The sequence below is a fragment of the Stegastes partitus genome, unplaced genomic scaffold (genome assembly GCF_000690725.1).
Source record: "Stegastes partitus isolate 25-593 unplaced genomic scaffold, Stegastes_partitus-1.0.2 Scaffold448, whole genome shotgun sequence".
Lineage (NCBI taxonomy): Eukaryota > Metazoa > Chordata > Actinopteri > Pomacentridae > Stegastes > Stegastes partitus.
In genome coordinates this window covers 112501-135126 of record NW_007578179.1, presented here as the reverse complement: position 1 = coordinate 135126, position 22626 = coordinate 112501, and the positions used below count along the sequence as shown (strand labels likewise).

At 43.5% G+C, this 22626-nt stretch overlaps 1 protein-coding gene across 1 annotated transcript; it reads left to right on the top strand.

Moving 5' to 3' along the window:
• The first annotated feature begins 284 nt into the window (after positions 1-284).
• Positions 285-22189, top strand: LOC103360519 (transducin-like enhancer protein 1). Its single transcript, XM_008286301.1, has 20 exons — positions 285-1023; positions 1367-1467; positions 2261-2324; positions 3229-3273; positions 7344-7406; positions 7539-7643; positions 11357-11573; positions 11824-11840; positions 14078-14191; positions 14396-14449; positions 14704-14853; positions 14986-15124; positions 15534-15733; positions 17145-17221; positions 17375-17624; positions 17897-18144; positions 18562-18709; positions 18895-19045; positions 19441-19517; positions 19975-22189. The coding sequence occupies exons 1-20, from the start codon at positions 1000-1002 to the stop codon at positions 20080-20082; spliced, it is 2352 nt and encodes a 783-aa protein (XP_008284523.1). The 5' UTR covers positions 285-999; the 3' UTR covers positions 20083-22189.
• The last annotated feature ends 437 nt before the right edge of the window (positions 22190-22626 follow it).

Genomic DNA, 22626 nt, shown 5'->3' with positions numbered 1-22626 from the left:
CACCCACCTCACTGCCCGCCCTGCGCGCTTCCGAACTGGCAGCTCCCTGCGACGCGCCGATTGGCCAGAATCCACGTAGCTCAACGGGGTCAACGGACTCGGGGAAGTTTCCAGGACGTCTATTGGTCAGTTCCGTAAGCCACATCATTATCCCCACGTGGAGCGGCGGCGCCGATTGGCTCGGAGCAGTTTTGTGGGCGGGCCCAGAGTTTCGGTTAGCTGGGGAGCGTGAAACCGCGTGAGAAAGTTGCCATTGAGGTAAAGCAGAGCTGGACGGAGGACCGTGTTCCCGCCGCTGTGGGAGTTGTTGTTATCAAAACTAACGACATATTTCCTCTTTTTTTTACTCTTGAAAGCTATTTTGAAAGCAGCACTGCATCCAAACTCAACGGGGAAGTAAATATTTCTGTTTTTGTTGACCGTCCAACCGCCGGCCAGCGACCGCGGCGAGTCAAGTGGGAACTCTTCACTGCAATTAACTTGTGTGGATTTGTTTCTGATGCTCCGACGGCAGTTTGCGGCCGTCTGTTGATGTTTGTTTCTTGTTTGTTTGTTCGGTCGGCTCTCTGTTACTCGGAATACATCACCAAACAAACGCTGGAGTGACTGAGGTGGCTCCAGCCGTTCTCACCTGGTTCTTTGCCCTCCTCCGCCTCCTTCGTCCTCCCCCCTTCGGCTGTCTCCAGCTAATGAGCCGTTTCCCGTGTTTTTCCGGCTGATTTACGGTCGCGCTGCCGGTGGAGCGGGAGGAGAGACAACGACCGAGAGACAGCAGCGAGGGGAGCAGGGATTCACGTTAAGCGGGCGGTGAACCCAGACGGAGCGGAGGGGTCGGTCGGTTTTTGTTTGAAATGAACGGCACTTGGTCCTAATAACACCGGCGGATGGATTCGTCTCCGTGATCTGGAGCTTCCCCCCACGTCCTCACTGTGCCTCCCCCTCCTGTTGTGATCCTCACCTTTTAAGAAGGAAGCGTTTGCATCCTACCCGGAGAAAGCAATGTTTCCCCAGGGGCGACACCCGGTAAGACTAGCAGTCCTTTACCTGGCTGGAATCGGGTGTTCACAGCCCGGGAGATAGCATTACCTCTTTGTGTGACCCCACCTCCTGTTGTCTTAGCTTTACTAGCCTCCAGTCTACCTGCATGTTAATATCAAGCTGTTTCTTCTTGTTAATTGGGCTCCACATCTGCCCAGAGCAGCAGAGTGGGGCTGATAATATTGTTTGTTCAGTAACAGCTAATAATTAAAAGTTGTTGACATTACATGTGAGCCTGGAGAGGATCAGATGCATATTGTATGCCACATAATGAGGCACTATGATGTTGACAAAACTGTGTGTGTGTCTCTGTGTGTGTGTGTGTCAGACGCCCCACCAGGCTCCAGGCCAGCCCTTCAAGTTCACCATCCCAGAGTCACTGGACCGCATCAAGGAGGAGTTCCAGTTTCTTCAGGCGCAGTACCACAGGTGGATAACACAAACACACAATTCACATGGAAGTCTTTGCTTGTCTTTATGGGCCAAATTCTCTCCCCACCCACCCCAATTGTCATCTCCCCTCTAAACCTCAGTCATCCCGCTTACCATAATGAACAAAACCCCAACTCTGGCCTCAGACTAACCCATAAACCTGGATTAGGTTCACGTACGCGCACACAAAAGCGCACACATATGCAGCAGGCATCAATGTTAGCGCTTACACTGCGGTAGGTCTAAGTCCTGGTGATGGGTGAGAGCCAGAGGGTGGCGTGTGGGCTCAGGGTTTCATAAATCACTCCTTATTTTCCCCTGTGTGTGTGTGTGTAACTGTGTGTTAGGAAAAGACTGCCTTAGTGTGCGCACAGTTGTGTTTTTCTTTGCTCCACGCGTATGTACTTTCACTTACTTGTGTTGTCGGGCCGCAACAGGTGAAAGCTACTGACCTACAGGCAGGATGTGTTGTCTCTGATTCACACCCTGATCCACACATGCAAAGAGGAGAGTTAAAGCTAAGATCATACATACAACAGATACTGCTAATCAGCATTGGAGGCACCCTCTTTTACATTTTGCTTTCATTCTTTTTTAAAAAACCTGCTCCTCGAGTTGTTAGGTTTCTTGTTGCGTACTTAAATTGATGAGCAAATGGAAGGGGATGTTTAACACAAAGGAGAGACAGTCAGCATCTGTTCAGGGTCAACACTTTGATGAATTTCGACTGCTTAACTTGAGAAATTTAGAGTTTCTCTCGAAGTAAACGCTGTATTGTTTTGTTTTTCAGTCTCAAACTGGAGTGTGAGAAGTTGGCCAGTGAAAAGACTGAGATGCAGCGGCACTATGTCATGGTGAGACACTCAATTCATTTTTCCCCACAATGTCACACATCACATTTGCATTTAGGCTGCTAAAGTGTCCTTGAGGAACATGTTGTGTCCTGATAGCTGCGTGGGTTCTGTAGCTGGCTGTAAACTTTCATCTTCCCAAAGACTGACAAGTGTGTAATCGAAATATTGTACTAGCACCTGAATGAAAACAACTGCGCAGCTACATGAAAGTAACATCTGATTTTTGGATTTTCCTTACTGAGACATGCTAATGGAGATGATGAGCGTGTGAGATTAGACCATATTACAACTTTGCAATTTGTCATTTGGCAGATACTTTGTGTTAATTGAACTCAGCTGCTGTATTTCAGCAAACCCAACATTTCCCTCAGTTGAGGAGACAGTGATCTGCATTTATCTCCTCTACCTAATGTAAAAACCACCAAATACCAAATCCTTACATTAGTTTTCAAAAGCGTATTTATCACAAAAGGAACAATACCAAGAAAACGGCAACGTTACATTCTAAACTTTTTCAACTTAAAAGTTTGAAGCCGTTTTATGTGAAGCAGCGTGAGGTGTTTATCTGAGGCTTTTAGTCTGACTGCAAATCAAAAGACAAGAAGGAACTGGAATGCTTTTTCAGCATTGTATTTGAACATGATTATTATCTACTCTATAGTGACATTCCTGCCCAGGTGAAAAGCATTTTTACAGGCTGTGTCTTTTATAAGGAGTTTAATTGCGCCGTGAGAATGACATTGTGTGACACTCCATTCAAATACAGTCTCCATGCTTGCTTTTTCTAATAAAACACTCTCATCTGAAAGGTTGCGCATATTCTCTTTAGTTCTTCAGGCTTCGTATTTGAAAGGTTCAAGATTCCTTTCACTTGTCTAACCGTGTGACTTTCTGTCCTCCTCAGTACTATGAGATGTCGTATGGCCTCAACATTGAAATGCACAAACAGGTATGGCTGCTTATCTGTCTGCCTCTTGTCTCCTCTCTGCATCTTCTTGTTTGTCTCTCTTACTCTCCCTCTCTCTCTCTCTCTCTCCCTCTCCCCCCCCCATCTCTCTCATGGCAAGATTTTGATGTATTTGGTGTGTGTGCCCGTTGACGTGTCCTTGTGTGCGTGCACAAATGCATTTGTGTGTGTATGTGTTTTACTGTATGCCTGTGGGTGTGTGTGTGTGTGTGTGTGTGTGTGTGTGTGTGGATGTGTGTTTATTTGTGATCGATGGGGCTCTGTCTCCATTTCCCCAGTTAGGGCCGGCCGGCTGAGCCCAGAGGCAGGATGAATGGCTCTGTAGATTGATTGGTGCTGTCTAGGGGAGCGGCCTGCTTTATTACATTAGAGGGGCAGGGCTGGGGAGGGCAGAGGAATCGATCATGGTGAGGCAGACGGAGGAGATACAGTGGAGCTCCCCCCTTTAGAAGCTGGGAGGTTAAAACACTCCAACACACTTTACTAAGGCAGCCGCAAGCATGAAATATAGGATAACAAGGACCTATTTTAATGTACACACGCATGCAGAAAGGCAAGGGCACTTTTGTGGAGCCATAAGTAAAGTATGCAAACACGTGAGGACAGGGACAGTTCAACACAGTTCATGCACAGAAATGTACACACAAATACATAAAGTTAAACGTGTTTATGCATGGATGCAGTGAAAGGCAAACAATTTCAGGTTGTTACACGTGGTCACATGGATGAGGAGGGAAAACTCTCACCCTCTCACATACACACAAACACACATTTCCCCATAGGACTGGTGCAGGGCTCACAGCGTTTACCAGTAATTACCACAGCTATCGACCAGTCAGACCAGAGGAAATTGGAGGTGGATTGGCTTGGCTGCTTCACTGAAGAGTGGGGATGCTTCTCTGCCTCTCTCACACTCCTTCCCCGTAGTGTTTTTCTCTTGTTCTTTCTCCTCTTGTGTTAGTTTCCTCTTTTCATACCCCAAGTTCTCTCCTTTTTCTTTCTGCCTTCCTTACTCTCCAATAACAGTTATGGGATCTGCTCTTTCTTCTGCTGCACCCACACCCCCCCCCACCTTCTTCCCTTTTTTTTTTTTTTCTTGGCTCCTCTTTCGCTTTACGTCCATGTGAAGCTACTGTTCTTTCATTGTGAGGGAGATGCATCTCTTCCTATTGTCCACACACACATAAACACACACTAAAGCTCCAGGGGAGGTCATTAGCTTGGGGCTGCAGTTGTCAGAGCAACAAGCTTCAGTGGGTGGGGGGTAGGGGGGATACAGACTAACAACCCACCTCCTGCTGGGGATGTACGGGGGTGTGTGTGTGTGTAGTGTGGCAATAATGCTCCAATTATATGTGTAATGGGAAGCCTGTTTGGGGGTGTGTGTGTGTGTAGTGTGGCAATAATGCTCCAATTATATGTGTAATGGGAAGCCTGTTCTCTGTTAGCACATTGTGTGTGTACGCTTGCATCTTCTCGCTGCATCCTCAACTTTTGTGTGGCCACTGTTATGAGTTATTATGTGGTTGGTGCACCATAGCAATTCTCCAATAATGCTGTTTAGGAGCAGGTCTGGAAAAAAAAGTAGAAAAGTTCAGACAAAGTTGCGTTGCATTTAAAATAAATAAGTAAATAATAATTCTTGCATCACAATTGTAATGATGCCTCACATGGGCATCACAAATTTCCTGCCTTTGTCTTTTAGCTTAGATTTGCTGGGCTGACCTGATTGTACCTGGTCAGACTATTCTCAGACAGCCTAATCAGTGAGCCTTTATACAAAGCTAATTATAGGCTTACAACTCAGGATTCTGAGAACGGGTATGCAGGTATAGTCTGCTTGAAATAGCCCTTTATTTAAAGCTTTCAAGGCATGGAATAAGTTGGCCACTCTGAGACTGAGTTAAAGTAAGAAACTCATAAGCTCGCCAGCATGAGGGATTCTTCATCTCATTTAGGCCTAATTCACTGTGGAAAGGCTGTAGTAATAGATACATATAGAAAGCGGTGCGATTTGGTCTGAGAATAGTGGCAAGATGTATACTAAAAATGATCCACAGACTGGGAAGCCAAAGTAATTAGATACAACCACACTAACCAACTGTGTTTCACCTACAGCCTGTTGTGTAGCCCAACATAGAAATCAAGCGCTCTATAACGAGCAGTGCAAAACAGATTTTGATCTCATGTTCTCTTCCATTCTGGATTAAGTCAAATTATTTTTAGGTTCCATTATTAGATGTGTTTAGTGGCTTTAGGGTGAAGCTGTACTCTACCTTGCTTACCATGTTTACCTAATCACCTTATTTACAAAGTTCTGAATCGTGTCATTTGTAATTTGAATCCTACCATGAATGATTCTTTTTTTACTCTTGGTTATACTTCAAGTTCCGTTATAGGTGAAGCAGTCACTTATTTAGTTCAAGGGTTGCTATGAATACGCTAGTACTTGATTTAGCTCTTCCAAGTACCTAATTGGCTGAACTGTGGCAGGGTCGGTTGTTTGGCGTGCTAGGAGGTCATTGATGGAGCTATCCAATGAGGGCAAGTATGCTACAGCTTAAGAGGATGTCTCCACTTCAGCTTTTCAGGAATCGTCAGGCCCATTAAAACCATTAAATAATTCATCATGCCAGCGGCGGGGTTTTAGGGATGGCTATGTCTGTTAGTGTCTGGACTTTGGTCCACACTGACATGTCTCAACAACTACTGGACATTCTTAGATGAAATTTTGTACATCTGTGGTTCTCTGATGACCTATGCAGATGTACGGTCGTCCCCTGACATTTATTGTAATGCCACCATGGAGGTTGACATTTGTAGTTTTGGGTAAAATATCCCAGAAGTTATCTGAGGCGTTGGCATGAAGTTTGGGACAGACATGAATGAACCTGTCAACGTGTATTTTAATCACTTTGATCCAATGGCTTCTTCATTCCCATCACCCTTAGTTGTATTTTGTGTTTACTTGGTAAATGTTGACATGCTAAACCATGGAAATTATATAGATAGGAAGCTGGAGCAGTGTATTCATGAACAATCTCTTTGACAGAATTTTTCTATATATTAATACTGTAAAAGAGGGAAACTTACGTAACCTAATCAGTTATTGCTACACCGAGTGAAAGTGTTTCATGGTCAGTTACACCCCATAGATTGATATTTTGTGCTATGGGTTACGATAAGACTTGATGACTTTGTTTTGGCCCTGTTTACTGAGTTTTGAAAAGTTTCCAAGTTTCAACACGATGATGAAAATCATCCAACTTTTCCTCGGCATTCACACAACAATACATAACCCTTTGACGCTTTCACATCCCGCATGTGTGTCTATGTATCTATTTATGTGGGATGTGTGTGTCTGATGAGCCATTACTACGTTTCATGGCTCCTCCAATTCCCTCCTCACCCTGGACGTCTTCGTATCAATTTGATTGGATGATATGTAATTTGAGTCCCTTTATCTGATTTGATGCCACTGTGGGGGTATCTGGTTTCAGCCAATTGTAGCCACCTCCGGGGGTTTAGGGGGCAGGCGGATGTGTTGGCATGGATACTGGGGGAGAGCAAATGAAGTTAGTAGCTGATGAGATTATGTTGAAGTGCTGATGGGAAGAGGGACGAGAACACAGAGGACAGAGAGAGAGCAAAAGAAATAAAACAGGCAAGAGAGAAACCTGAGCTCACAGTGATAATTAGAGAGGGAAATCTCATTGTGCTGTGTGTGTGTGTGTGTGTGTGTGTGTGTGTTTGTTTGTGTGTGTGTGTGTGTTAATAATGCTGCAAATGGCATACACTGGATTTGTGTGTCGAGAGAAGTGGATGAGTGTCGTTATGGTCTGGTAGGGGTTTTTGTTGTGTGTGTGTGTGTTTGTGTGTGTGTATTTGTTGGCTTGCTGTCAAGGCAGCAGTTTCCAGTGTGTGAACGCATGTGTGTGTGCACTTGTATTACTTTATTGGTGCTACTGAACAGCTGTCTTTTCTAAATGAATGCAATTATGTTATCAACAATTAAGTCTCTTTCTATCTCCGTGTGTCTCTTCCTTCATCAGACTGAGATTGCCAAGAGACTAAACACCATCTGTGCGCAAGTCATTCCCTTCCTCTCACAGGAGGTAAGTATGTGTGACTTTGAGCTACAGACTGCATTTTGTATGCCATTTATGAACTCTAGTTGTCTCTGCTAGCTTTGTTGATAAATCAGCTTTTTATTGAGCAACATTGTGCGTCTCTGCGTGTTTTTACAGCATCAGCAGCAGGTGGTTCAAGCTGTGGAGCGAGCCAAACAGGTGACCATGGCAGAACTTAATGCCGTCATCGGGGTACGTGGACTGCCAGGTCTTCCACCTACAGTGTGTATACCTCTACTTACTCTTTACATACCATCTCTGTGTGTCTGTTTATTCCATAAGGAATACATTTCATATTCTGCAAAAAATAAAAAATGGATAACACTTTATAAATTGATGTGGTAATAGTGAAATATTAACTTTTCAGATTTTTGTGGCCTGCCTGTCACAAAAATCTTCCAGAAAAAAAAGTAAAGGGGCACTTGTTCTTTGTGTGCAGCTGTGATAGTCAGTGTGGCTACTGTTTCTAGATGTGAAAGAACCCCACAGGCCAACTACATGAGTATATCAAAATACATATGACATTTTAAATTTAAGAGATGAATAAAATACTCTGCTGAGCGTTCGGCGGTATATGTGGGAAGGCCAGTGTTTTGCTTTCCACATCAGTGCGCACACAAGGGTCCATGTGACGTGTATTTCATTATCTCCCCGAGTCTGTAGGAGTCTGCATGGACCTCTTCACAGATGTCTGCATGCGGCCCAAATTTTGTGTTTCTACTACAAGGGCAGTAGTGCATGTGCCTGGCAGGAGTGTGAAGAAGCAGATTTATTGCACATGTGTGGAACAGAATCCTCCGAGTGGAATACAAAATAGCACAACAAAAACTACACGTCTGTGGTGTCAACAGCTGTCCTGACAAGAGGACAAGTAAATGTCAACACAGGCCTGACTTTCCTTTGAGGAAAAAAATTCACATTGTTTACACAGTTATGAATCCATTGCGAAAACAAAGACATAACTCAAACACAAAACCAAAGTAGGTCAAACTAATTCTTTGAGCAAATATTTTTTTTTGCCCGTTCATACCTGAAACTTTCAGAATCACCAGTCAAGCTTGACTGTGCCACAGGTGTCCTGAATTATACACTTGCACCAATCATTTTCATTTGTTATGTTGTTTTGCACCGTAAAACAAAGCAGCAGAAACATAACGACACAAGTAAGTTGTGCAGGTAGTAGTAAAAAAAAAAAATCTCTAGAGGCTTGTAGAAGAACTCTAAAGAAACTAGTATAACAAGGGTTTATGGGCTTCAACTCATATATATATGAATGTGTGAATATAAATATGTATGCTCATACATGCAGGTCTGTGCACACGCGTACTAAGGCACACTTGTGGTTTTTCCAGAAAGCTAGGTGTGACAGTTTTTTTTTAATTAAAGGAGATGCATTTGTTTTGCTTTCTCAGTCGCCTAACTAAGCTAAAGGTCATAAGCCAACACCATAGTCCAATTGTACTCCCATGTATAGGACATGTAAGAGATTTATTAGGGAATTACACAATCTAAAGCCAAGTATGCAAATAATTTCTGTTTTTTTTTTTTAATCAGCTGTGGGTCTGAAAATAGAAATGGATTGATTGATTGATGGAGCTGATCTTTTTCACAGCAAACAACTAGAGAATAGAGGATATGATTCAGCGATGATGAGAGGTGTTCAGTGAAAAGATGTTGTCAGCCTAAGATGACGGATGGGGCATGACCGGCTATTCAGACTGGAGCAGAAAAGGTTTTGGCACAGTGAGAGAGAAAAGACGTTTTCGCTTTCGCAGTTTGGCAGTAATGTTCAATACAAAGAATAACAACAAGACAGAGTCAAACTGTAGGTGGTGATAACTTTTTGTGCTGGGTTGAAGAATAGTTATTACTCAGCTGTATAGAAGCCATAGGGTCTTGACTGGCAGACGGACAGGCTACGGATTGGAGTTTAAGGGGAATGTGGGGAAAGGGGCGGGAGGCGGGGGGGGAGGGTCTGTGTAGCTTTAGTTTAGCAAAGAGTGGGCAGTGGACTTAAAGGGTAGTTTGGTTAGATGTGGGGTGGGCTTGTTAGTTGGCGTGGACTGATGGGGGTCTCTGTTAGTGTGTGATGGGGTGAGAGGTAGATTTGGCAGTTGCTGTTTGAGTCTTAATTGCAGGATTTTAGTGTTTGTAAAAGGGGGGGTCACGGCGTTGCCCTTACACTCCCCTCTTCCCATCTCCTCTCGTCTCCCACGCCAGCCTGTCATTCACCCCGTTTGTGAGTTAAATGAGTGTAATGAAGCATGTTGCCCCTACTTCTACACACACAGACACACACACACATCCCACACATCCCACACAAATACATGCATACACACCAGCTCACACTAACATCCCATGACAAACCAGGCTCCCCTTGCCTCCACCAATGCTTCCCCTCCATTTACTCCCATCAGGGGTCCTGTTTGTGTACCCATGTGTGTGTGTTTTTGCATCTGTTTGTGTGTGCGTCTGTGTGTAGCAGAGCATGCATTTCTGTTATCCCCAGAAAACAACAGGCAGGGGTATGATGGTTGAGTGAGGGTGTGTGTGCCTGACTTGTTTATCTAGACTCTGTGTATGCATGTTAGTGTGATCAAGTGTGACATGCGGGTGTGTTTATGTTTGATTGTTTGGCAGGCAAGCCAACTCTGGAAATTGAGTGCCTGTGTGTGTGTGTGTGTGTGTGTGTGTGTGTGTGTGTGTGGTTGTGAGTGTGTGTGTGTGCGTGCAGGCAGTCACGGAGGGTGAGGCTAAAAGACTATTTTGTTGTTTTGCTTTCATTCATCGGGGGAGGATGCAGAGAGCGAAGGATGGATAGAAAGGAAAAAAAGAAGGCAGGGGCTCGGGAAAGGGGGGTGGGTTAGTCAATTAGGTGAGATAAAAGTCGGTTTGACCTTCAGCACTCCTTCCACCCCTGCCGAGTCGCCTCCTGTGCCCCCCCTTCTCCTGTTCTCTCTCTCCTTCCTCCTCCCCTCCCCGCGGCGAATCAGTGAGCTTGGATTCCCGCGGCTACTGTCTGAGGAGGCAATAATGATGTTTTGGAACACAAAGGCATTTCACGCTCAGACGAGCGCCTGATTTGGTGTGAAAGAGAGAGCGGGGCTGCCAGCCAAGCTCGCTCTCCCTCTCTCTCTCTCTCTCTCTCTCCCTCTGACCCTCTTCTCTCCCTCTCTCCTCCCCTCTCTCCTCAGCCGCCTCACTCCCTCACAAGACCTGACAGTGCAAGCAGCAGCTGGGGCTCTTGCCTTCCCCTCCCCGCCTCCATCACCACCACCCCTCTTCTCCGTCATTCCTCCTTTTCCTCCCCTCTCCTCCCTCCACATCCTCAGGCTTTGGGCTGTGATCCCAGCTGTCAGTATTGTTCAGTGTTTGACCCCAGAGGGAGGAGGGTGTGTGTGAGGCAGTGTGTAGGGGGAGAAGATGTGTTCACCACCTTGTAGAGTGCAGCAGCTTGTTGAGGTGGTGTAAACCCCAGACACTGAAGAAACTGTCCCATCTGTTGAAGACTTCAATAGGGCCAGAAAACTCTATTGATTAGGTTACAGAGTGCTATTGATTTTTGCTTATTGGTGTCTCTGTTTCATTCGCTGACACTTTCAAGTTTTTGGGGTCAGGTGTCGTGACATTTATGGCAGTTTTTAAAATTTTTTTTTTAGCATATTCAGTTATATCCAGTCTATTTTGCGTTTGTATTACAGGTGTTTTAAATCAGACCAGCATCAAGCTCAAAACAAAACTCACTTACGTGTACTTTCCAAGTTTAAAGTACTCATCAGTAGGACCATTACTGATTATCTTGTGCACACTGAGGACTGTTTAAAAAAGCTTTGGCCCATTTTAGTGGCAAATCCCTGAATATTTCCAGTTTTTTTTTCTCTCTCTCAACTAACCTCCTTGTTCTCTTTCTGCTTTTCTTCATTGTCTTAAAGCAGCAGCATCTATCCCACAACCACGGCGGTGCCCCTGTGCCCCTCACTCCTCACCCTGCTGGCCTCCACCCCTCTCAGCTAGGTGGTTCGGCTGGTCTCCTGGCTCTCTCCGGAGCACTCGGTGGCATTCCTCCCCATCTGGCAGGAAAAGATGGCAGTGACAAAAAGCCTCACCTCTCCGGACCAGACTCACACCCAGCAGGACCTGATCACCTGAGAGGTGAGGAGACACACCCTTCCATACAGAGACACCACTTGAAGTATACAGGGCAATTGTTATGTATTAGTCTGGTTGGCTAGAAGTTTGTGAATCAACAAATTATCTTGTCAATAGGTTCAGACTGTATATTCTTGCCAATGTTTTGTTTGCTTTGTCTAATGGTGACCAAATCTAATTCTTCTTTTCACTGCTCTGCTGAACATCCAACCATGTGACCTCCACCACACGTATGCATTTCTAATGGCAATAGAGCGAGAACCCGGCACAGTAAGTACTTCCTCCTATTGCAGCAAACTTGTTCTGTTGAATTATTCAGTTTATTTTCTTGTTTTTCTTTAAGATATGTCTTGGTATTGGGGAATTTGAATTTGCTATTAGATGCAGTATGCATAAGATTAGCCTGTGTTAGCTGAGCTGATAGACATCTGTGGGTCAGTAAACTCCACGCAGACTCAGGGAAAAACAAATTTGAACAGTCTGCTCTAAGTAAACTGCATATAATTTACATGCAGCAGTTTACAGTGTTTTTGCTATTGTTTGGATTTGGATTTGATTGAATGTAAAATGACCGGAACAGCTGCAGAAATTTATCCTGAGTGACCTCGAATCTAAGACATGGAACTTGAAACCTGTAATCCAGGTAGACTTAACCTGTTGCTGAGGTCGGCTCTTTTTTCATTTTAAAGGTTTTGCCTTTGTTATCCAGTTCTTTGCTGCTGCACTGACCCGATTTCCCCTCTGGGATCAATAAAGTTCATCTCACCATGTCATTACGGATAAAAGCGCCTTGTAGATTTTACCGCTGCTTTGCACCCAAATAGCTTTCAACCTTAAGTTGTATATTTTTGACTGTCAGTTTCAAAGTGTGTGCGTGTGTGTGTGTGCGTTTGGGGATCTCTTTGGTAGAGCTTTGGCCTGCCTGTTTAGTTCTGCCCTAGATCTGCTCTGAACTGTTAGGTTTCCTTTCTCCTCCAAATGAGCTTTTTAGCATGGTCACATGCACACACACACACACACACACGCACGCACATGCACACGCACACTTCTCTAGCCTGGCCTGCATTGTTGTGCCTATTTAACACCTCAGTGAGCAGATTACACCCCCTTCTCCCCCCCTCCCCCCCCCCCGTCCCACCGCCCCTGATCCCGCGCTTAAAGACTCTCATTGTGTTTAATATCACCACCACTGAGAGGGGAGGGCTTGGGAAAGGGTAGGGGTGAGGGAGCAGCAGTCATATGACACTGAGCCTGTGTGTGTGTGTTGGTGTGTGTGTGAGACACCATGCTAAAAGGGAGGGGGGGGGGGGGATTGCTTATGTTTTGCGGGTCAGTGCTTCTGTGCTCAGCTCACTAAAACCTTTCAATAAAGGGGTGGAGGAGGAGAGGGAGGGAGGGAGGAAGAGTGGGGTGTGAAGGAAGGGGCCTTTGGCAGAATACAGATTTTTCACCCCCCTCACGCCTCTCTTTCCCTCCCTCGTCTCTTGTCACCCTTTCTTCTCCTCCACACTCTCACACCCTCCCTCCATCTTCTCTGTCCTCTAATCTCATCCCCTCCCTCTCCCCTTTTTTTTCCCCCCCCTCCTCCTCCTCCTCCTCCCCGTCCTCCTCTCTTAGCTATTCCTCCTTCATTTACCCTTTCCCCCCTCAAAGCCCAAGCGCTCGCTCCCTCGCTAGATGTGTGCATGCGCATGTGTTTGTGTATGTTGGATGCACATTTCATTGACAGGCTGAGACTATAATGGACTCAACATGAAGCTTTAATCCATTAACAATAGGATCCGTTGGTCAGGAGGCCAGAGGGGGGAGGCAGCTCTGTCTGTGTGTGTGTAGTCTTGGGACACAGGGGGACACAAGAGTGTTATGCAAGTAATACACACTCACAGTCTGTTACACACTTGATCATACACACGGGCTTTCACAGTCAATTACACATTGCGCACACACACACACACACAAACACAAGTAGACAAACACACAGACACACACACATGCGCACACACACCAGCCAGTGCAGCTTGTCAGAGCCAGGAGAGGGAGCACTGATAGATTTTGAGAGCCACTTAATGTAATCATCAACTTCAGAGGCATGTGTTTGTGTGTGGCTGTGACTCGCTTTGGTCAAGTGAGAAAAGAGGTTTGCTGTTTAAGTGTTAGTGCTGCTTAATTCATGCTTCTGTGAACTATTAACCTATTTGCAAGTAAGAGTCTGTTTTTCTAACCTGCTCTACATCATTGCTGAATAGCTCTTGTAATTAGTGGTAGATGGATCAGACAGTTTAGTGAGCTCATGCAGAATGCACACACAACAAAGCACAACCTGAACTGTAAACGGCAAGATTGTCTCACCTCTTCAAATCCTTTTTTTTTTCTTCTTCTTTGTCCTCCAAACTGTCCTTTCTCTTTTTTCTTTCTCTGCTTTTGCTTTTAATCTCTTTCCCTCCTATCCCACTGTGTTTTGCCCTTCTCCTCCTCCTCCTCCTCCTCCTCTTCGCTTCCATCTGCAGAGTAACTCATTGCTGCCAGAAAGTCTTAGGAACTCAGATAAGCGACGCAACGGACCTGACTTCCCAAATGACACCAAGAAACGCAAGGTGGATGACAAGGACTCCAGCCACTATGTAAGAAATGGCTTTTCTTTCGGTGTCCCATTTTCTCCAAAGTGAGCAAGAATGATTTATAATGTGTCTCTGTATATATGCACATGCAGTTTTAGTGCTAATCTAAGGGCATCTGTGACGAGCTTCTGTTAAAGAAAATTACCAGATGAAAATTAAGTTGGTAATGGTGTCCTAACTGATTATCTAACCGTTTGCCTTCTTTAGGACAGCGACGGGGAGAAAAGTGATGACAATTTAGTGGTGGATGTCTCGAATGAGGTCAGTATGTTTAGATTTTTTTGTTGTTGTTTTCTAATTGCTGTGGTGAATGTGGTCCTTTCGTGTGGGAACAAGGCTTCAATGAGAATTACTTGCATCACTGTAGTGTCTGGGAAATGGCCCCATTAAAAAAAATGATCTGAATTATATTCATAATTGCCTGTGGTTTTCTTGTATCCAGGAAAATGCCAGCATTACGTTTGTGTAGTAATTTTGTTGTTATGTCGTTAACTAAATTGTTGTTTATCCACCAGGACCCAGCCTCCCCTCGTGGCACACCTCTTCCCTCCCCTAGAGAAAATGGCTTAGATAAAGCACGTCTCCTCAAGAAGGACCCCTGTAGTCCAGCCTCTACTGCATCATCAGCCAGCTCCTCCTCCCTCAAGTCCAAAGAGATGGCAATGGTAGGCATGGAAAAGAAAAAACATATTTGTTTTAGGATTTTCATGGGTCAGATAGACTTGGTAAATAGATCATTTGAGTAAATTTATAGTAGTTGTATGTATTTCTAAAGTGTCTCTCTCTCTCTGTGGCAGCGAGATAAAGCTGGTACACCAGGGCTAAAGTCAAGCACACCTACACCTCGAGGTGACTCCACCCCTGGTCCGAGCTCCACACCAGGAATCCGGCCAAGTCTCTCAAAACCTCCATCCATGGAGATACCACATCCACCAAGTAAGCCAGTGTAAACATTTCTAAATGAATGACATGAAAGGCTGTATTATTTTATCAAAAACCTTTGGATACATGATACATATAGGACTTTCTTCTGCTTCCAGTGGAACTGTAATCTAATTGCCAGTGTTTTAATACACATCTTTACCTGAGAAGAGCCTCATGCACATGCAAAGGTTCCCAGAGTCTGCATGACATAAAAGATAAATCTGATTGCCAACAGTTTGGTTTGCTCATGCTCAACTTGTGTTTGGATTATAGAGAAAGATAGATAGACAAAGAGAGATTTCTAATCAAGGGTAATCAAGTTATGTCAACTAAATGTGTTGTAATGATAAATCTGTCAAAGTCTGTATTGTTAGATATTTGTTGTTCCCAGCTTTTAACATACCATTCCCCTTTCTCTCAGCTGCAGGTTTGCGAACTCCCCTGGCTGTACCAGGCCCATATCCGGGTGCATTTGGTATGTTGCCCCATGCAGCAGGAATGAATGGGGAGCTAGCTGGTGCAGCTGGGGCTGCAGCCTATGCTGCTGGACTGCACAACATGTCGCCTCAGATGAGTGCTGCTGCTGCGGCCGCTGTGGCTGCATACGGCCGTTCACCCATGGTGAGTGGAAAAGGGTGACTTATTTTTTGGTTAAGTGACACATTTACATTGGTGTGTGCCCATCTGTTGAATGTCTAAAGTGAAGATAAGCTCTGCAAAAACAAATCAACATAAGCAGGTAGTTATATTTTTTGACCATGATCAGCAAAAATGTTCAAGTAAAAACGTTTTTCAGTAAATTTATGGTAGAGGCTCCTTTGGCAGGAATTCCAGCCCTGGCTCGGTGCCAATAGTATCTGGATACTTCCGTTTTTATCCCGTTCTTCTTTGTAAAATCTCCCCAACTTTGTGAAGTTGCATAGTGAATGTGAGTGAACAGAACAGAGTGAATTTTCAAGTCATGCCTTCTACTTTTGCTGCCTTCATATGATTTTTATTTTTTATTTTTTTTCAACTGTGGCTTCCTCTTTGCTGTTTTCCCTGAAGCACCCGGGCAACAGTTGTTGTATGCGCAGTGCTCACAACTCAGCCATGAAACCCTGTAACCTGCTCCAGGCAGATTTTCATCTCTACTATATTCTTTCCATTTTTTATTATTGACCTTATGCCACTCGGAGGAAATATTCAGTGAGTTGTAGAGTTTCTTGTATCGTCCCCTGATTTGTACTTTTCAGCAACTCGACAGCAGATTGAGCAATCTTTTGTCTTCATAACGTAGCTTTAACCATTTGTTGCAGCAGCTGCAACTTCCAAAGGCTAAAATCACTTGTCGCACCTTAGTTAAACGCAGGTGATGTCCATCCAACTCATTAATGACGTGTATAATTGTGAGTTCTTAAGAAGTCACCTAATCTATCTTTTACTTATTCATAGAAGTTTTACTTTGATGTTGAGTCTTATATCCGTGTTGAAAAAAATCAATTACATTTACTGTAACTCAGTGTTTTAAAATGCTTAAAGATGTGAACATTTCATAACCACTGTATATTTAATATTGCAAAGTGTGTAAAGTGTCAATAGTTGCACAGCTGTATTTCTCTGGTCTGTGTGATAGTATTTATACAGTGGGTATGCTAGTGTGCGTTACGTTCAATCACCTCATCACTCTTGGCTGTATTTGCACAGTGTTCATTACACTGTTTAAATAGGTTTAGTAGACTCACAGCTGTGTCTGGGCAACACTTGATAGCAACTCGGGTTGTGTACTTACCGGCTGCGTGAGTGTGTGTGTGTTGGACTGGGCTGGGGGTGGCAGCACAAGTACTGACAGCTCTGCCTCTGTGTGTTTGCTATCTCTTATACTTGTCATTCAGATTCGGAGGGTGTGTGTTCTTGAGAGTGTCTGTTTGCTTTGTGCTCATGAGTGTTTGTGTTCTGTCCACAGGTTTGTATTGACCTGAGTGCATTTTGCCAATTCCCATGGGTGTGTGTTTGCACTGTGCTCATAAAATATATGTGTGCTCTCCTCAAGGTTGGTTTTGATCCTCATCCTCACATGCGAGTTCCTGGAATGCCTCCTAGTCTGACAGGAATCCCTGGCGGCAAACCGTAAGTGTATTTGTGGCTGCTTGTATGTAGAAAAATATTCTTTTCCTCTTTTTTACTTTCCACCTCTTTCTTCTTCATTCCACTTTTTTTTTTGTATTCTCTGACCTCCTCCTCCTTTTCCATATTTAAACCTCTTCCTCTTCGTGTCATCAGCGCCTACTCCTTTCATGTTGCGGCCGACGGACAGATGCAGCCAGTTCCTTTCCCCCCAGATGCTTTGGTGGGCCCAGGGATCCCTCGCCACGCCCGTCAGATCAACACACTGAACCATGGAGAAGTGGTGTGTGCCGTTACCATCAGTAACCCCACCAGACACGTTTACACAGGAGGAAAGGGTTGTGTCAAGGTCTGGGATATTAGTCACCCAGGAAACAAGAGCCCCGTGTCCCAGCTCGACTGTCTGGTGAGTGAGATGGAGGGTTTTGTGGGATGGTTATACAGTACAGAATATCAGTCTAGAAGAGGGTTTAAAAAGTAAGAGAGGTTTATGCTTAATTAACTGGTTGTCAAATCTGTTTAAATCAGAATTTCTGCAGTCATAGGACATGATTGTAGTGGACAGAAAGTATTTGTGTGTTCTTCGTCACATAGAAAAGTAAATACTAAACCTATTCATAGACAACACAGTGCAGCTTTAATTCTAAGAGAAAACTTTTTTTGTTCCTACCACATCAGAACAGAGACAACTACATCCGCTCCTGTCGTCTCCTCCCTGATGGTCGGACCCTTATTGTGGGTGGTGAAGCAAGCACTTTGTCGATTTGGGATTTGGCCACACCTACACCTCGGATTAAAGCAGAGTTAACATCATCAGCACCAGCATGCTACGCTCTGGCCATCAGCCCGGACTCCAAGGTCTGCTTCTCTTGCTGCAGCGACGGAAACATCGCAGTCTGGGATTTACACAACCAGACACTCGTTAGGTAAGAGATAATTGTATGCTTTTATGTTGCAAGGACAGAAGTAACAAGAAAATTTTGCTCATCTTCAGCGTGTCTTTGCAGAAGCTTGGTACACATAAATATGTGTCTCAGTGGAATTTCAAGGGCATCTACAATCACTGCCTGGCTTTTCTAACCCCCTGTAGGCAGCAGTATTGACCTTCTTTAATCTGCAGTTTTAGTCCTGGCTAATGTAACATTTATGATTACAAATTGTAGCATCAGGACACAGAATATTTAGCATTAGTACGACAAGAGTTTGTGCTGATGAGAAATACTAAGCTCTTCACAGGTACCCTGTGATGCATACCAACTGCCTGGACAGCCTGATGCCTTGTCTGTCTTTGTTTAAACGTTTCTTTCTTTATTTAACTGAGAATGCATGTGTGTATCCTGCAGGCAGTTCCAGGGCCACACAGATGGAGCCAGCTGTATCGACATCTCCAATGATGGCACCAAGCTGTGGACTGGAGGCCTGGATAACACTGTCCGCTCCTGGGATCTGAGGGAGGGACGGCAGCTGCAGCAGCATGACTTTACATCACAGGTACACACTCACAGAGGCATATCAACAGTATTTCATCAACTAACATTTAAAAGACTATATGGCAGTTAATAATTTATTTCAAAACTTTAATAAAAGTAATATCCGCAGTGAAACTCATTTAAGTTTTAGCTGTGCTCAAGTGATCAGTGAAGATACAAGTAATGCTTTGTGTCTCTTCTGTCCAGATCTTCTCTCTTGGATACTGTCCGACAGGGGAATGGCTTGCTGTTGGAATGGAGAGCAGCAATGTTGAGGTCCTTCATGTCACCAAGCCTGACAAATACCAGCTTCATCTACATGAGAGCTGTGTACTCTCTCTGCAGTTTGCCTACTGTGGTACGCAACTCACCGTCCTCATTTTAATCTATTAAGTGCTCCTTTCATTCATTTTCAGTCTACTTTAGAACCAATCAGTTTTTAAATTTAGGGAATAAAATGTGCTCTCAAGCTTGTAGGACTTAGTTCTACCTTTTGTGCGCGAAGCAATTTTGCCTTCATTAAATGGGTCAAGTTAGAGGTAGACACAAAACAAGGAAAGCGAGACAGGGGCATGACATTGAACGCAGATCACTGCTTGGAGTAAAACTGTCGACATTGTGCTTAGGGGAAGGTGCCCCTACCTTAGTGGTTTTCCTTTTAGTTTTTTATTAACTGTATTCTGATGATTTACTGTCTGAATTTTGATTTACTCTGAGGTTGCTTATTGTGGGTGTGTTTGTTTCTCAACTCAGGTAAATGGTTTGTGAGCACAGGAAAGGACAACTTACTGAATGCATGGAGAACGCCCTATGGAGCCAGCATATTCCAGGTTGGGACAATAGATCAATACATACATTGTGAAATATATCAACATGTACAACACATAAACTCGCCACCCCTCCATTGGCTGCTTCAGCTTTAATAGGCCAAAGAATAGTTGGATACTATAAAATTCTCCCCTCAAAAAGATCACTTTCTACTTTGCACTTTTAATGACACATTAAGGCTGCATTGTTCAACATGTCTGTTCTTGGATTACACACACATGCTCTGTCTCGTGGTGCATCAGCATCTCTGTGACAAGCATGATGTGATAGCTACTGTTTCTTATTAATCGTTCAGCAATACTAATTGGAATGAGAACATCGGGCATAATTACATTTTCCCAAAGCATGATTTAAAACTTTGAAAGACTGTTTTCCACAAAGAAGCAGGTTTTGTTAGAAATTCTCCTTTATTGCTGACTGACATTCTCTCTTTTTCTATGTCTCTTTCTTTCTTTTCAGTCTAAAGAATCCTCCTCGGTGCTAAGCTGTGACATATCTGTGGATGACAAGTACATTGTTACTGGTTCAGGGGACAAGAAGGCCACTGTTTATGAGGTCATCTACTAAAAATGTGGAAAGAATGCAAGGACATTTCGTCTTTCTCCACACACCTTATACGCTTCTATAATTTTTCACGCGGACCCAGAAATTGCGGACAGGAGTGACCTTAATGGCTCATTCTTTTTTCTGTTACTTCTGCCGAAGAGACACAGAGGAGACAAACATTTTACAGGTGCACATCTGTTGCGTCAGTGTACATGACTCCTTATCAGCTGGAAATAATGTGGAGCAGTTGGATATTAATGGAAGTAGAGGAACTGTTTGGATGTTGGTCTCTGCTGCTTTCTTCTGGGATCAGTTACAGACCAGAAAACGACCAAAGGGGACTCCAGAGTGTTTGGACTGGAACCAGCTCTTCTGATGACAGTGTGTACTCAGCATCAGATAAGGAAACATGCTAAACTCAGTGGGCAGAGACGCTAGAAGGAACTTTCAGACCCAAGGGGAGAATATGTAAACAAATGGCCGATGGAAAGGGCAAAGGGTGGACAGAAATGAGCATAATTTTCGAGAGACGGAGAAGAAGCAAAAGCAGATGAACAGGCAAATGAACATTTCAGACGGTGAATGCAGAATATGTCGGTTTGTATTTTGATTCAGACGATGCTCACAGCCTGTTGATCTCTCAGCTACGACTCTTTGACCTTAGAACCTCAGCTTGCTGTTCTGATACGCCTACACTGTCTGAAAAGTACCTTTTTCTGTCTTAACAGTAAGTCCTATCCTCACTAACTACACTGTAGTGGTAGCTGTCCACCTACACGTTGTACTTAAATACCCAAATGGTATCATAACTGACTTGTCTAACATTATACTACTGTTAACTTCTGTGATAAGCTCATTTGAGCCTCATGTGACACAGTAGATTTTCCTAATTCGTACCAATTTCAGAAAAATTATTTAAGGTACTTTGTTGTGTGGCAGAAAAAAAAGATCTTACAATGTCAGATGAGCTTCAAAAACAGGAGAATGTATTAAAAATACTGTTATAGAAGGCTTAACTCTGGTTGTTCTCAGAAACTTTCTCCTCTTACATCTGATCCAGGTTAAAAGACCAATTAGTGAAAACCTGAGGTTATATAAAAGTTTCAGAGATTGAATTAATTCTCAAATACCATTCATCGTCCTTTCCTTATACGGCTGTTTAAACAGATTATTTCCCTACTTGTGTCTTTTCACATGGCTGGACTGCACAAACTCGGAAGTCTTCAAGATATTGGAGAGGAGAGGGAGACAAAATAAGCCTTCATACTGTGATTTCTTTTGTTAATTTCTTAGCCCTTACGCCATATGCTTGAGCAGTAGTGTGTGTCATCCACTGATCATGTCATTGGGGCAGAGCGAGTCACCCCCATTATTCTCACAATTAGTGAATTGACCTGAAAACACTTCACAGAATCGGCACGTCTGCGCCGTCGTAAGCTCATCCCAACTCTGCCTTTGTCAGTCTTTGAAACACATGATGTCTTATTGTTTTGGATGGCTAATTACGCTTCCTAAACCGGAACCAACTAAGATTATCTTAACACGTGATTTGATTTTCTTGAATGTATAGGAATTCCTAAGTGAATAAGAGAAAGAAACCTTGACACATTACTGAGTCACTAAACAAATGACATCCTTTTTGCCATATGTTGTCACTTGTTTTAACTTGTATTCTTGAACTGGGACATTAGCTAAGACGCCTTGAAAAATGAAATGCTGTCATGATGTTTTTTTGTTTTTTTTTTCCACTTTTCAAAGAATATTGTAAGAGTATAAGCAAGATTAAATTATTTTTCAAGATAGTCTTATGGAGGAGTTGAGAGAAGGCGCAGTCATACTTCAGCGCCACGACAGACTCAGTCAGTTTCAGCCATTTTTAAACTCATTAATTTCATGACCTTGTGCTTAGTTTGTTTTGTTTTGTTTGTTAAATCTATTTTTGTCTGTAAAAATGTATATATGTTTTTCTTTTCTTACAAAACATGCTTTAGGAATAACAAACTGTTTTTGTACGTCTTTTACATGGAAAAGAAACATCTAATCAGGAGAAATACTAAATGGTCTTAATGCTAGTAAAGCTAAAATGATTGAAATGTCTAGACAATAAATGTGTTTTTTTTTTTTGTAACCCGAGTCTTTTCTGATTTAGTGCAAGAACACACGAGGACCTCACAATGAACTTTTTCATACATTAGAAATGGAATCTCAGAAAATCAGCATTGTAAACCGACAGTAGTTTAGATTTCAGATTTGTAAATAAAATTGGATGGCAAAAATTAAGACACATTGCCTAATCTTTCCTTATCCCACCCCCTGCACAAAGAATATATTACTGAAAGTCCAAACGGCTCAGTTGCCAGCAGAAAATAATTTGACCTTCATTTGGCTTCATGTGGATGAAACTTCAATACGCCTTTGCATTGATTCTCTAAATCTGTAAACCGTACTTCTAAAAAATATTCCTCGTTTGGTGTTTTTTTTGATGACGGGGGTGGAAAGCGCTGTCTAGCACTTCAGAGCTGGTTCAAAGCTGTTGAGTGTGAAGGCCAAAGCATATGATTCACA